Source organism: Psittacula echo (assembly GCF_963264785.1).
Source record: "Psittacula echo genome assembly, chromosome: 7".
Taxonomy (NCBI): Eukaryota; Metazoa; Chordata; class Aves; order Psittaciformes; family Psittacidae; genus Psittacula; species Psittacula echo.
The window spans coordinates 37781368-37793630 of NC_137740.1; the positions used below are offsets into that span (position 1 = coordinate 37781368).

A 12263-nucleotide genomic window follows, 5' to 3' on the forward strand; every position below is an offset into this window, starting at 1 on the left:
AAAGACGGGTTGGGGGTGCGGCGGTGGTCCCCCTCCCATTGCCGTCGGGGGAGGCTGGCGGGCGGCAGGTCTGACTCACTGCCGCAGTGGGCGAGAGGGTCCGGAGCCGTGACCCCCTGCTCGACGTGGGAAGAGGGCTGGGCTGGGTAGAGGGGAGAAATTGCTCTGGGCGGCGAGGTAAGGGCGGGGGAGTCCCGACCCCTGACTCCGGACGGCCCTGAGGGAGCGGACACTGGTTCTCGCCTGAAGAAAGCGCGGGGTTAGCAGATTAGGCGTTTGAGAAGATGGAAACTTTGAGGGAGAACGGGATGCCGGCACGGCCGGGAAGCAGGCTTTGCCATCTGTGTGGTGTCAAGGGGCTGTGCCTTGGGTGTGGGGACGCAGATGAGGTTGGAAGACCTGAGGTTCCCTCACAGCCGCCCCGTAGGCAGCAAGCTCTTGCTCCGCCAACCGCCCGCCATCTCTGCGTTCTGCTGTTTGCCTTTTCCTCCGCTCCCCCCCCGCTGTTGCTCAATTTCCTGCCGCCGTCCCTGATCCTCATCTCCTCTTTCGGCCGCTCCGGAGGGGAAACAGCTGAGAGCAGGAGGCGGCGTAGGGCTTCGGTCTGCGACCGAAGGACCGCCGGACTGTGAGGCCTGGAGAAGCCGAGCCAAGCTCCCTGTGTCAGAGTAACTCCTCGTTATGGCTCCATCAGTTTTAAAACTGCCAGTGAATGCCTTCAGCTAACCTGCTGATGGACTTGTGGCGGAGTTGTGTGTAGTATGTTGTAGGAGGGGTTATGATGGATGTAGCTGTGATGACAGCGGGTGAGCTGTGCGCCGTAAGGGTGACCATTCTGCCCTTCAGGTTCACAGAGTGTTGAAGCCGTTTTCAAAAATTATAATAAAGTTTTGGTCTTGTATTTGAAAGGAAAATAGTAGGTTTTCCCTTGCTACTTATCTTCACGGCTGTATATCGGCACAAGAGAACTTCAGTGTTCCAACCTGTAACGTTTCAGCAATAAGTTCCTAGCATCACTTGGACTTTATCTAATGTGCTTATACTAAGCAATCAGATAAATATACAGTTAGGTATTGTACAAACAGAATTCCCTTTAAACTCAGCTCTGGTCTGATGCTTATTTTTCCACAGTACTAACGTAATAATAATTTTGGTGTTAGTATCTTCCTTTTTATTTTTGGCTACATATATATATATGTTTCTTCATTTTATTGCAGTTATATTTACATCTCTCTTTTTTAGTGCTCTATATGAACAACTGAAATGCGACTGAAGATTTCACTTTTAAAGGAACCAAAACATATCCTTTGTCTCAGAACAAACCATAAAACAGGATGTTAATTCTGAATAGGCATTTCCAGAAAGGATTTCTTTATCATAGGTGTAATAGTACAATATTTGTAAAGTGCAGGTGGCTTTTTATTTTGTTCTTTTCTTCACCTTGCCATTCAGTGCAGCCTTTAAAGGCAACATTTAAAGAGCTGTTGAACGCTCTTAAACCTTTCCTTCAGAAGCTATCAATGTTTTGCTAGAAATTTTCAAGATTTTCTTTCCCTTTTTTTGTAGTGATAAGTTAAAATATTTCCCAGGCCAGAATACTGATATATCTGCTTCCTTGTAATAGGCATGCATGTAGCAGATGTAAACAAAATTATAATTTTCCTACTAATAAATCAGATGTGTCAACTATATATGATGTGATGTTAACAAACTGACTCATTTGAATTACAGTCGGGTGATTTGCGCATTCATTGTGCACTAAGACAATTCTAGAGTTATAACCCAACATTTCAGCTGTGTTTCAGTAAGTATGCATCATAATAAGAAATATATTTTACATTATAGTTAGCTTTATTTTTGCTGAGTGTCTACCAGCTCTTTTCTTGACACCAAAGAACAAAGAAAGAATGAAGAATCGTATTTTAAATATCAAACATTCCATGTAATCTTATCAAAATAACTTTCCAGTACCGTTCCATCAGTTTTGAATAGCCTACATGAGATATTTTATAAACTTATTTTTAATAATAAAAATATTCAGATTTCCTTAATTAAATTAAACATAAAGAATTAGTGAGCTGTGTGGGATGGACTACAGCTGACGAACTATATTCCTGCAGTGATGATCACCAAATTATGAAATGGAACCTTTTAACCAGTGAGACTACTCGGTTAGTGAAACTTCCGGATGACATTTATCCCGTAGATCTTCACTGGTTTCCCAGAAGCATAGGTGGGAAGAAGCAGTCTCATGCTGAGAGCTTTGTTCTAACAAGCTCTGATGGTAAGTCAATCTAAAATATTTATGATTTCATACCATTTTGTTCTTACGTCACTCAAATACATGAAAAGTTATTCGCAGTTAAATAATTTGCAGTAAAGCAAAACTTCAGATACCTATGCACCAGTTGTACTGGTGTAAAACTAGTAACTGCTTTGATTTTAATGCATTATATTACTGTAATTTTCTCCAATACAGCCTTATCAAACATACCTCTGTTTGTATAAGTAATATAATAATAATCTATTTTGATAAGTAATTTTTAATATAACATCAATTTCTATAATCTTTTTTTCAATTTCACAAACCAGTAGCTTTAAATATGTCTGTACTGCATGTCTACATAGATACCAGAGCAGTTGTAGTTATGAAAACTTATGACCAAGTGACTGAACAGGCTTAACCATGATGTTTAACATCAATGTGGGCAATTTCTTGGACATATTTCAAGAGCAAGAGTCTTGAATATCCCTCCAAAGCATCTAGTTATGACTGTTGTCAGTAATACAGTAAGACCAGTACATATGCCCACTGTACTAGCAGAGGTGTATATATATGTGTAGAGTTAGTATGCTGCTATTTGTTCAATATACTAGTGTACTAATACTGAGCTATATGATCCAGTATAGTAGCTGCTGTATTCCAGTGTATGGATTCGGTTTTGTGGAAGGGAATTGGGACAAGAAGGTTTAATGATTGTTTGGGTTTTTTAATTCCTCCCCAAAGAGACTAGGAATTGATTTTACCCAATTTGCACATTGTCAAATTTTTATTCCTGCATGGAGGCAGATATATTCCTGTCCCCAGTTAAGTGAAGAAATCTTAATAACTGGTTTTATTACTGGTTTATATTAATTATGAAGCAGTCCAAGTCCATACTGTTACGGTCAGAGTTCATCTCCTTAGTACTGTAATGGTGATTATGTTCTGTGCCATCAGGAATTTTCTGTGCAAGTTTTCCCTTTTGTTTTTTGGGTGCTTTTTCCCCCTTTCCTTAACAAAAACAAACAAACAAACAAACAAAACCAAAACAAAAAACAAACAAAAACACACACACAAAAACAAACAAACAAAACCAACAAAAAACCCCCCCCCCAAAACCCCACATTTGGAGCCTCCTCTTCTTGATCCAGTTCTTTATTTGAACAAAACATGAAAAATAATATTAAAAATAAATTTTCCTAATGCCCCCCCCTTTTACTCCTGTTACAAAGAATTTACCATGTGGAAACACTGTAGTTCAGATGAACCTTTCTTCCTGAACCTAGCAAACCTACCAATTTGATCCTTTATGAAATCTGCTGGTTTACATTGACCTTGTTATAAAAATTATGTTGGGTTAAAAGCTCTGCTAAGGAACAAGTCCCTGATGTAGCCTCGCAGTGCCTGATTGACAGTCCACTTGCAAGAACTTGCTGATGGGCTTCGTGTGTTAGTTTGTGAATGATTGCTTATACTTTCATGCGTAACATGCAAGATCTTGGAGTGCATGGAGCTTGGAAGAGCTGTGTGACTTGCAGAAGTTGAACAGTCTTTACACTGATCCTAATTTTTTATACCTTTGTTTTATTGGGTTGATAATGCTGTGTAAGTCAGTTAAATTGTCTGGAGCTAATTATGTGCTACAAAACATAAAACATACTAAACATAGTTTACACTCTTTTGTCAGCGATCAAAGATCTTGGTGTTTGAGTGATATTTCTATAGAAATGGTAGTGATGGGAATTTAGGTGAACTTAAAGCAATATGCTGCTCTAAATCTCTGCCAGCTCTTTCAGCCTGACCAGGTCATGGTCAATTGTTGTAGAGTGTTTCCATCAGGATAATAATGGCCATCTGCGTGTGACTGGTTGATAGCTTTCACAGGGACCTATTGATAGTTTTAATGGGATTAGTGGAGAATTTCCAGCTAAGTTTTGCCCATGTTTTGTCCAGAATCTTGAATTTGTGGGTCTAATATGGTGGTTTTGTTTTTTTTTTTTTGGTTGAGGGGAACTAAATGGAAGCTCTTGACTAGCTTCACAGTGAGCTTGATGGGGAACAGAAGGTTTGTTTCTGAGCAGTAGCAGTTTCTAGCTGATGTGTCCGGCATGGTTTTCCATATGGGTGGAGAGAGTTATTTCAATATATTGAAAGTTACATTTCAACTTTTAACAGAGTTATATTTAAATATATATGTATATATTGAAAAAGGGAAAGGAAATTCATTCCTTGCAGGAAATTTTTGAGATTTCTCTAACTTTTGGGAATACTTGCACTTAAAAATTAGGAGAGTTCAGTTCACTGAGTGGAGGCCAAGAATTCTTCGAGGTATTTATTACTTTCCAAGGAATAAATTAGTTGAACTTACAAAACAAAAGCAGGAGATCTTTTGGTCAGTGTCTGAAGGTTGGCTCCCTGTTGTTTCTTAGGTACACACGGGGAGGGAACCAAATAAAGTAATTTTTGCAGTACTTGGTGCTGAACTTTATTATGCATTTTAGGCATCTGGGTGTAATGAAGTATTGCTTTTAGAGCTTTTAAGGTGGAAGTGGAAGCTTTTGTGAAAGCTGAAAGGATGATTCATTTCATCAGTTAATATTTGCATGCATTATAGTATTATGCTGTGGGGCAGGGGCAGAGTTTGTCTAAAAAAAGATATTCTTCAGAAAGTCAGTCAAGGATCAGTATTAACTGAGCTGATTTTTACAGAATTTGTATACTTTTTCCTTCAAAGATAAACATAGGGCAGAAGGATTTCAATAGATCAACCAGTGCTTTTAATTCCTTGCTTTTTTTCCTCCTTTCTTTTTCAGTTTTCACATTTGTATTTCTAATATCCTGGTTCTATAAGGTTCTAAATTGTATGTGCAAATAGTGAGCAAAAGAGCAACTATAGTGGGTCAGGTCTTCTGTTAATTTATTCTGTCAATTTTCCAGTGTTATCAAAATAGTATGCTAACATTTAATGTTCTGCTTGAATAATGCTTTGAGAGTTTAGTGAGGAAAATGTAAGGGCTGCTACTACATTAATGAAAAAAAAATACTTTTAAAATTCTGGTGGGTGACCTTTTTTAATATCACTAAGATATGTAAGGAAAATAAATCGTATTCAGAAATGTATTTAGAGAGGTTGAAAGTTGATTTTTTTTCAGATGCGTTCAAGAATTAGCACAATGCAGGAGCTGTATATTTGGAAGTACTTTAGTCTAGATGTGAACTCAGTGCAAATTTAGGTAAGATATCAGTTCCTAAGTGTAATGTCAGGTAGGTATGAATGCTTACCGGTAAATGGATTAAGTGAAACTGCAACAGAGAGCTACAGTTTAGGAATAAAGGTTCATGAATAGCACCATGTATAGATAGGCCTGGAATCTTTTCCAGGATGTATTAGGAACTTTGCAATTAAGTAGTAGAAGTTGGATTACTTTAAGTGACATAAGTCTGTGGCAGAGATTTAAAGTTCTTGGAGCTTAGCTTGATTTCTTTTTTTTTTTTTGCCATTCAAGACTTTAGTTTTACATGACCAACAAATTCTGAACTAGTCCCTTAGTGCTGATCTGAGTTTTCCTCGGTAAGACTTTTGTGTTCATCTGCTTATAACTTCTAACAAACTTTTTTTTTGTCTAACCTAAACTTATCATGCTAGGATTCTAGCTAATGTTGAAGTACTTCATAAAGATTTTATCTACAAGACATAGCGAGAGGAAGGTCAGGAAAAATGCTGTCTGCTCATAACAGTTAAAAAAAAAAAAAAAAAAAGACAGAATGAGAAAAAAATTCTGTGAAACATGTAAGTGACCATGTAGTTACGTTAGAACTGATCTGCCCTTGAGTGTCTGTCAATTCTATCATTGTCCAGCTTTTGTAGATCAGCTTAATTCAGCTTGATTAATTCCACTTTCTTTTAGTGCAACTGTTTCTTGATTGCATGCAGCATAAACTGTTTTGGCTAACTTTGCCAAATTTATTGCAGTGGTAGTTTTGAGGTTTTGGGGGTGGGTTCTTTTTGTTTTTTTTTTCTTGTTGGTTGGTTTTGTTGGGTTTTTTTGTTTGTTTTGGAGTTTTGTTTGTTTTCTTTTTCTTTTTACAAATGTAGGCCCTTCAAGTTGTCATGTTCTCATCACATCCGCAAGGCTTATCATCTGAATGGTGGTGTAGTTGGGACAGGTATTGTCTGATCAAAGTCTGCAATCCACTAGCTTCCCCTTTCCCAAGGTAACACATTCTTTAGTTCTTCAAGCCAGTCTGATGGTTGGTGGTTAGATAATTTTTTGTCAGTTCAGTGAGTTGAATTTATATTCAGCCCTTGCATTACTTCTGGACATGTGGGGCCTTTACTGCTATTCCTGTCCTTAATTTGAATACTACTATTTTGCTAGCATAGTGCAGTCTGAAGCAGAAGTGAGCTTTGCTGAATGAATTACTATTAAACCCAAATGCTTTGTGGTTGTTACAGAGCAGTAGGTGCTCAGTGGCACAAAGATAACATGGGATATTGCAGAAGAAAGATGGGATGTCATTTCTGGTTAAGTGAACAGACTAAATCCCCATTTGTTTATATGTTTTTACAGAGTAAATGTAAACAAAGGTGGATGAAGAAACTTTTCCTTAAAGTTCCGTTCCCTAAGAAAATGAAGCTTCCATGACAGGTGTTGTAGGGGGACTGGATGGCAGGCAATCAGTAACTTTGATGCTTCCTGGTGGGTTTTGTGGAATGAGGCAGTGATGTGACGGAAGAATGCCTACTTGAGGGGGCAGCTGTGGCAGGGGCTGCATGCAGGCAAACATTTCACACAGGGAGGGGTTGTTATGCTTGCCCTCACTGAAGGGAAACATTCAGTGTGGTTCCTTCATAGGCAGTAGGGAGGCCAACAGCAGAAGTTGATTTGGTTTGCATTTACTGAGGGAATGAGTTATTTTTTGCCTTAATTAGTTCACAGATCACAAAACCCAAGTCATGTCTTGTACAAGCTAGTATCTTCTCTCTTGTAGGGTTTTTTTTCCTAGTTAACTGTTGTTAGAACTAAGGGATAAGCTCTTTGCACTGATGGGTAAATTCATCCTGAACATTCAGTTTATGGAAAACTGTTTTGAGGTGTATTTGCAAAAAAAAGGAAAAATTGTAGGGTTTTTTTGGTTTTGTTTTTTTTTCCTGGGGTTTTGCTTGGTGCGTTTTTTTTCAGTGAAATCAAAATACTGACCAGTGCTAACCTAATTTGTCAAAGCGTAAATTGAGATAAAAATGTAATGTAGAAAATTCCCAAGTTTTTATCTCCTAGTATAACTTAGCACTTTCAGTAAAGGGAATTTATCTCATACAGATTTTTGGTTGTTTTTTTGGGTTGGTTTATTTTTTTTGGCATATGCAAGTGAATTATTGCATTGTAAAAGTGCATGAACAAGTTTTGTTACTTAATTGCTATTTTTTGAAAACCTTACTTTTAAATTTATGTCTAACTATTACTTACATAGTATGCCTTATGTGTCAAGCCTGCAGTTTTCCTGCAACAGCTAATTCATCTCTGTGATAAGGATTTCTGGAAACTTCCTGAATCCAATGGGGAAGGAGTATAATGTCTTTACAGGGTTGCATTAATTCCTGGTTGAACTCCAGATGTTTGTGAAATTAGAGCAAATGTAAATTTAATCCCCTGGGGTTTTCTTTTGAATTGCATCTTTTGTGGGATATTGTTCTTTTGCTTCCTACTTACATTGATCTTGTTGCTGCTTTTTTACAAAAATAAAGAATATGGTCAGCTTCAAACTACTTATTAAGCACAGATTGTAAGTGAATAGACCTATCTTTTCAACATTTTGTTATTGATAATTTTACATTAGGTCAGCATTTAAGAGCCTATGAAAAGTAATGAACAAAATATACAAGTTTTATGTTCTGTATTTGAATAGTCTGCTAATCTCCCACTTGCAATTCCTCCAAAACTGGAGAGTCACTTCAAGATTAAGGACAGCTTCAGTATTTAATAAGTAAAAAAAAAAAAAAAAAAAAAAGAAACAATATTTTGCATATCTGAGATGTAAAGAAAGATTAAGTTGAATCATTTTTATCTACTCCAGGCATACAGCTAAAAGTTTCCCTTTCTTTAATTGTTTATAAGGCAGTAAGTTCTAATTTGAATGCTTCTACTCTCATTCTGCCTCAATGTTAAGTTGAAGGCAGAGAAATCCACTGAAAAGTTGCTTTTGATTAACCTCTATGTGTGAATGTAATGAAAAAAGCAGTATCTAATGAGTCACATAATTTGGCTGTCATCAGTTGTAAATCCGTACGTTGGAAAAGCAAAGATGATATCCATGAAAACTTGATTTGGCCCTGTGCTACCTAAGTATTATGATACAGTTTTTAAATGCGTGATCACTCTTTTTCCAGATGAATTCTATGTTAGTGCCTGAGGTGGACCTGCTTTTATATGAAACTCTATTCTTTCCTGCTAGGCTACAGTTCACTATTTGAAAGATGCCTTGTGAAAGAAGTAAGAGTTTGTGGAGTGGGAAAGGATGCAAAAGATTGGTAAATGAGTTGAATGTTTCTCTGTATAACAGGAGTTGATATCCTGTACTCTGTGACATGGCCCATTGTTTTCCTGATAATGTGACCTAACTGAAGTATTCAGTTGCTTGCCAACGGTCTGTTCTTTCATTTTAATTTATTTTTTCTCTTATGTGTTGAGGGGTTTGCTTACAGAAGTATATGAGGTCTCACGGATTGCCCCTAGGTCAGTGAAAGCTATTGTGTCAATATATAAAATGCCATAGAATTCTTTGTATCCTTAAAATAATAATTCTGAATGTTTCAGATTGGATACTGAAAAGTGATGGACACGTTTGAGTTAGATTCTGTGTATGTAAGCTCCCGATTTGCGAAGCTGTTTTTCTTTTCAAGGTAAACTAGTGAGCTATGTTCATAATGGCTGTGAAGAGCTGAGCCACATAATGATGAATACCGCAGGTGGTGGCATGACAATATTCATAGTCCTATGATCAGATTAGGTGTAAGTATTCCACAATGAAAAATGTCTTGGCTATAGATTGAATACATACGCTATGTATCGAAAAGACAAGTGACCAAAAAATAAAACATATTTTTCAATGTATTGTTTTAAAAGCAGAAAAGGATGTTTTGACAATTTAATTAGAGAAAAGAGCATTTAGTGTGAATCCAGTTACTGCTTATGCATTAAAAATAAGCATCTCAGATCTGAGAGATGTTCGATAAAATTACTGATGTATTAATTATATAAAATGTATTTTATGATTATAACACAATGCATTACACGAAGAATACCAGTACTGAAAATTTTAGGAAAATAAAATTTAACTGAATGAGCAAGAACTGGCCTTAGTGTTAGTTCTGTGAATTCATTAAAAACGGGATTAAAGAGCAGTTCAGAGTACTCTGGTACATATGAATATAATTGATAAAAGCAAAAATCTGTACTTGTGTATGATAAATAGTCTCTTCAAATTTAACAAATTAACATTTAGATGTTAAAAATTTATACAGACCATTCTTTTTCTTCAGTGTTAAAAATCTTTTGCTTAGAAATCTTGCGCTGGGCAAGATTTGTGGATGATTGCGCCTTTTTGTTTATGTACTTAAAAGTAAAATGAAAACAAGGTGTGATTGCATTAATTTGAATAATAGTATGGAGAGCCCTTATAGATGTTTTATGGTTATTTTAAAGAATTATTTTTCATTGGCTTTAGTCTGCCTTTGTTTTTATTTTTTTTCTTGTTATTGGGTTGGTTGTTCTGTTGTTGTTTGGTTTTGGTTTGTTTTTAAATTGAAGTGCAAAATAAAACATGGGAAACCAGAACACAATAAAACTTGTTTCAAGCTTCTGGCAGTGCAGGGAACCTAAATTTTGCCATCTTGGCTACTGCGTTTTGAATGTGCCTTTAGTGTGGTTGATGTCATGTAGTTTTACCATCTATGCAGCTTGGTTAACTCTGTTACCACCTCTATACATACTGGTCATGGTAATGTCATCCTTTACTGAAATAGGCAGGTATTTAGTTTCCAGTTCTGGCTCATCAGGTATGGCCTGTTTTATGATTCATATTCCCAAGCAGGATGTTATTAATGGAAAAATTATCCCATCTTAAGTGATGGGGCATTTGCACACACATCGTGTAGGATATCTGTGTACTGTTTAGCTCAGAGTTCTGGTCAGGCTGGAAATTGCTTGTAGTGGCTCACTGTCTGGCAGATTAGATAATTCTAAATTAATTTTGGGTTTAAAGTAGTTAATTTGAATCATGAAACTGTTCTAAGCTGTGCTTTTGTTCTGACACATGTTTCTAAGTCTTCTGTTGTCTGCTCTTTGGTCCAGTTTAAATTTGATCTTCCTGGATTTAAGCAACATCCCTCATTGGGAAAGAAAGACTTCCTCATGCTTCTGTTGAAATCATTAATAGCTTTGGTTTTGGCTTCTGTGAATTTCCATAACAGCTCCATAATGCGAGCAGTAATACTTCCTCAGAGCAATGCACTCAGTGATGGTCAGATTGTTCTAGCTTTCCATTAGCCTTTTGGTGTTGAGTAATTTTTCAGATCTTAAAAAAACCAACCAGACAAAAAGAAAAAAGGGAGGGGGGAACCAAAAACCAAACAAAAAACCCCACCCACCACCACCCAAAAAAACCCCACCAAAAACCACACAAGGACTCTCCTTGGCTGCAGTGTATACACCTCTGTTTGTTAACTTTCAGACAGTGAAATAACACCAGGCAGTTATGTCCCCAAAGACAAATGCAAACCTTAGAAAGACAGAAGAATAGGCAAAACAAAGATTATACATAAAAAAAAAAAAAAAACCAAAAAAACCAACCAAACAAACCACAATAAGAAACCTCACCAAAATACCCCCATACAAGGTTGTAGCTAGTTTACAAGTAGCTCTTCTGCAAGAGCTCGTTTGTTTGGGCTAGTCATAGCTGTGAACAATATAATTGCTTCTTTTGTTGGTTTTTGTTTTGTTTTGTTTTTGTTGTTGTTGTTAGTTTCCTGTCTTGTTTTATTTTTAACAGAAGATTAACACCATTACAGCCATAAATATAGAGTCACAAAATTAGATAATACTTTTTCTATCTTGTTTTTTAACTTGTTGTTTTAACTTTTGTTTAGGGAAGTTCCACTTAATTTCCAAGTTAGGAAGAATAGAGAAGAGCATAGATGCACACTGTGGAGCTGTACTTGCAGGAAGGTGGAATTACGATGGAACAGCGCTGGTTACAGGTAAGCATTCTCAAAGTGATGAAACGTTTTGAAAACTAAAACCACAGAAGAGCTCTTTCAAAAGAAAGCTTTTTGTTTGTTTGTTTGTTTTTTTATAGATATATAAAATTGACATGCTGTGAAGAAATATAAGGACACAAAAGTACAGTATTAAACATTATGAAAATGCTATCGATCAACTGTAGAATGCAAGTACTTCATTCTATTGGATAAAGAAAATAGAATGTTTTGGACAAATAATTCAATCCTTGACACATGTTTAGAAGATGCAGTCCTAAATATCATGGTTTATGTTGTATTTATATTCAATTTGAATGAATAAACCAGTTTAGCTTGAAATTCTTTTGCGGAGGGGGAAATGGAAACACAAAATTAACAATATAAATGAAGTTAGCTATAGTAAGTTACTATGTCTTCATGACCACTGGGATTATTATCACTGTATTTAATAGAAGTTAATTTTGCCCTATTTGATTAATTCTGGTTTAGAGTAATGCTTTAATTAATAGGATTAATATTTTCATTAAAAGATCTAGTAAAAACATTCATCTTATTTAGTGCTTCTACTTATTAGATGTTAGCCTATTTACTTAAAAGTAAATGTTTGATATATCTGAGTGCTTAGATGTTTCATGGGTGTTCTGTACGTCATAAAGGCAAATATTTGATTATTTTTTTCTATCTGTTATAAAAATTACGTTGATATCCCCGCACATGACACCTGGGTATTTTTAAGCTAGTAAA

At 36.3% G+C, this 12263-nt stretch overlaps 1 protein-coding gene across 7 annotated transcripts in view; it reads left to right on the top strand.

Moving 5' to 3' along the window:
• IFT80 (intraflagellar transport 80) overlaps positions 1 to 12263 on the top strand; it is a 55627-nt gene that overhangs the window by 234 nt on the left and 43130 nt on the right. For 6 of the 7 annotated variants that reach the window (XR_013957447.1, XM_080623641.1, XM_080623644.1 and 3 more), the window contains exons 2-4: positions 1243 to 1296; positions 2059 to 2284; positions 11409 to 11519. Coding sequence is in view for 6 of the 7 variants with exons in the window: in XM_080623641.1 (XP_080479767.1) it covers positions 1264 to 1296; positions 2059 to 2284; positions 11409 to 11519 (370 nt within the window). In the remaining variant the exon portion in view is untranslated. Of the gene's footprint in view, positions 1 to 1242; positions 1297 to 1767; positions 1805 to 2058; positions 2285 to 11408; positions 11520 to 12263 lie in introns of those variants that run through there. The other variant, XM_080623643.1, reaches the window with a different exon arrangement.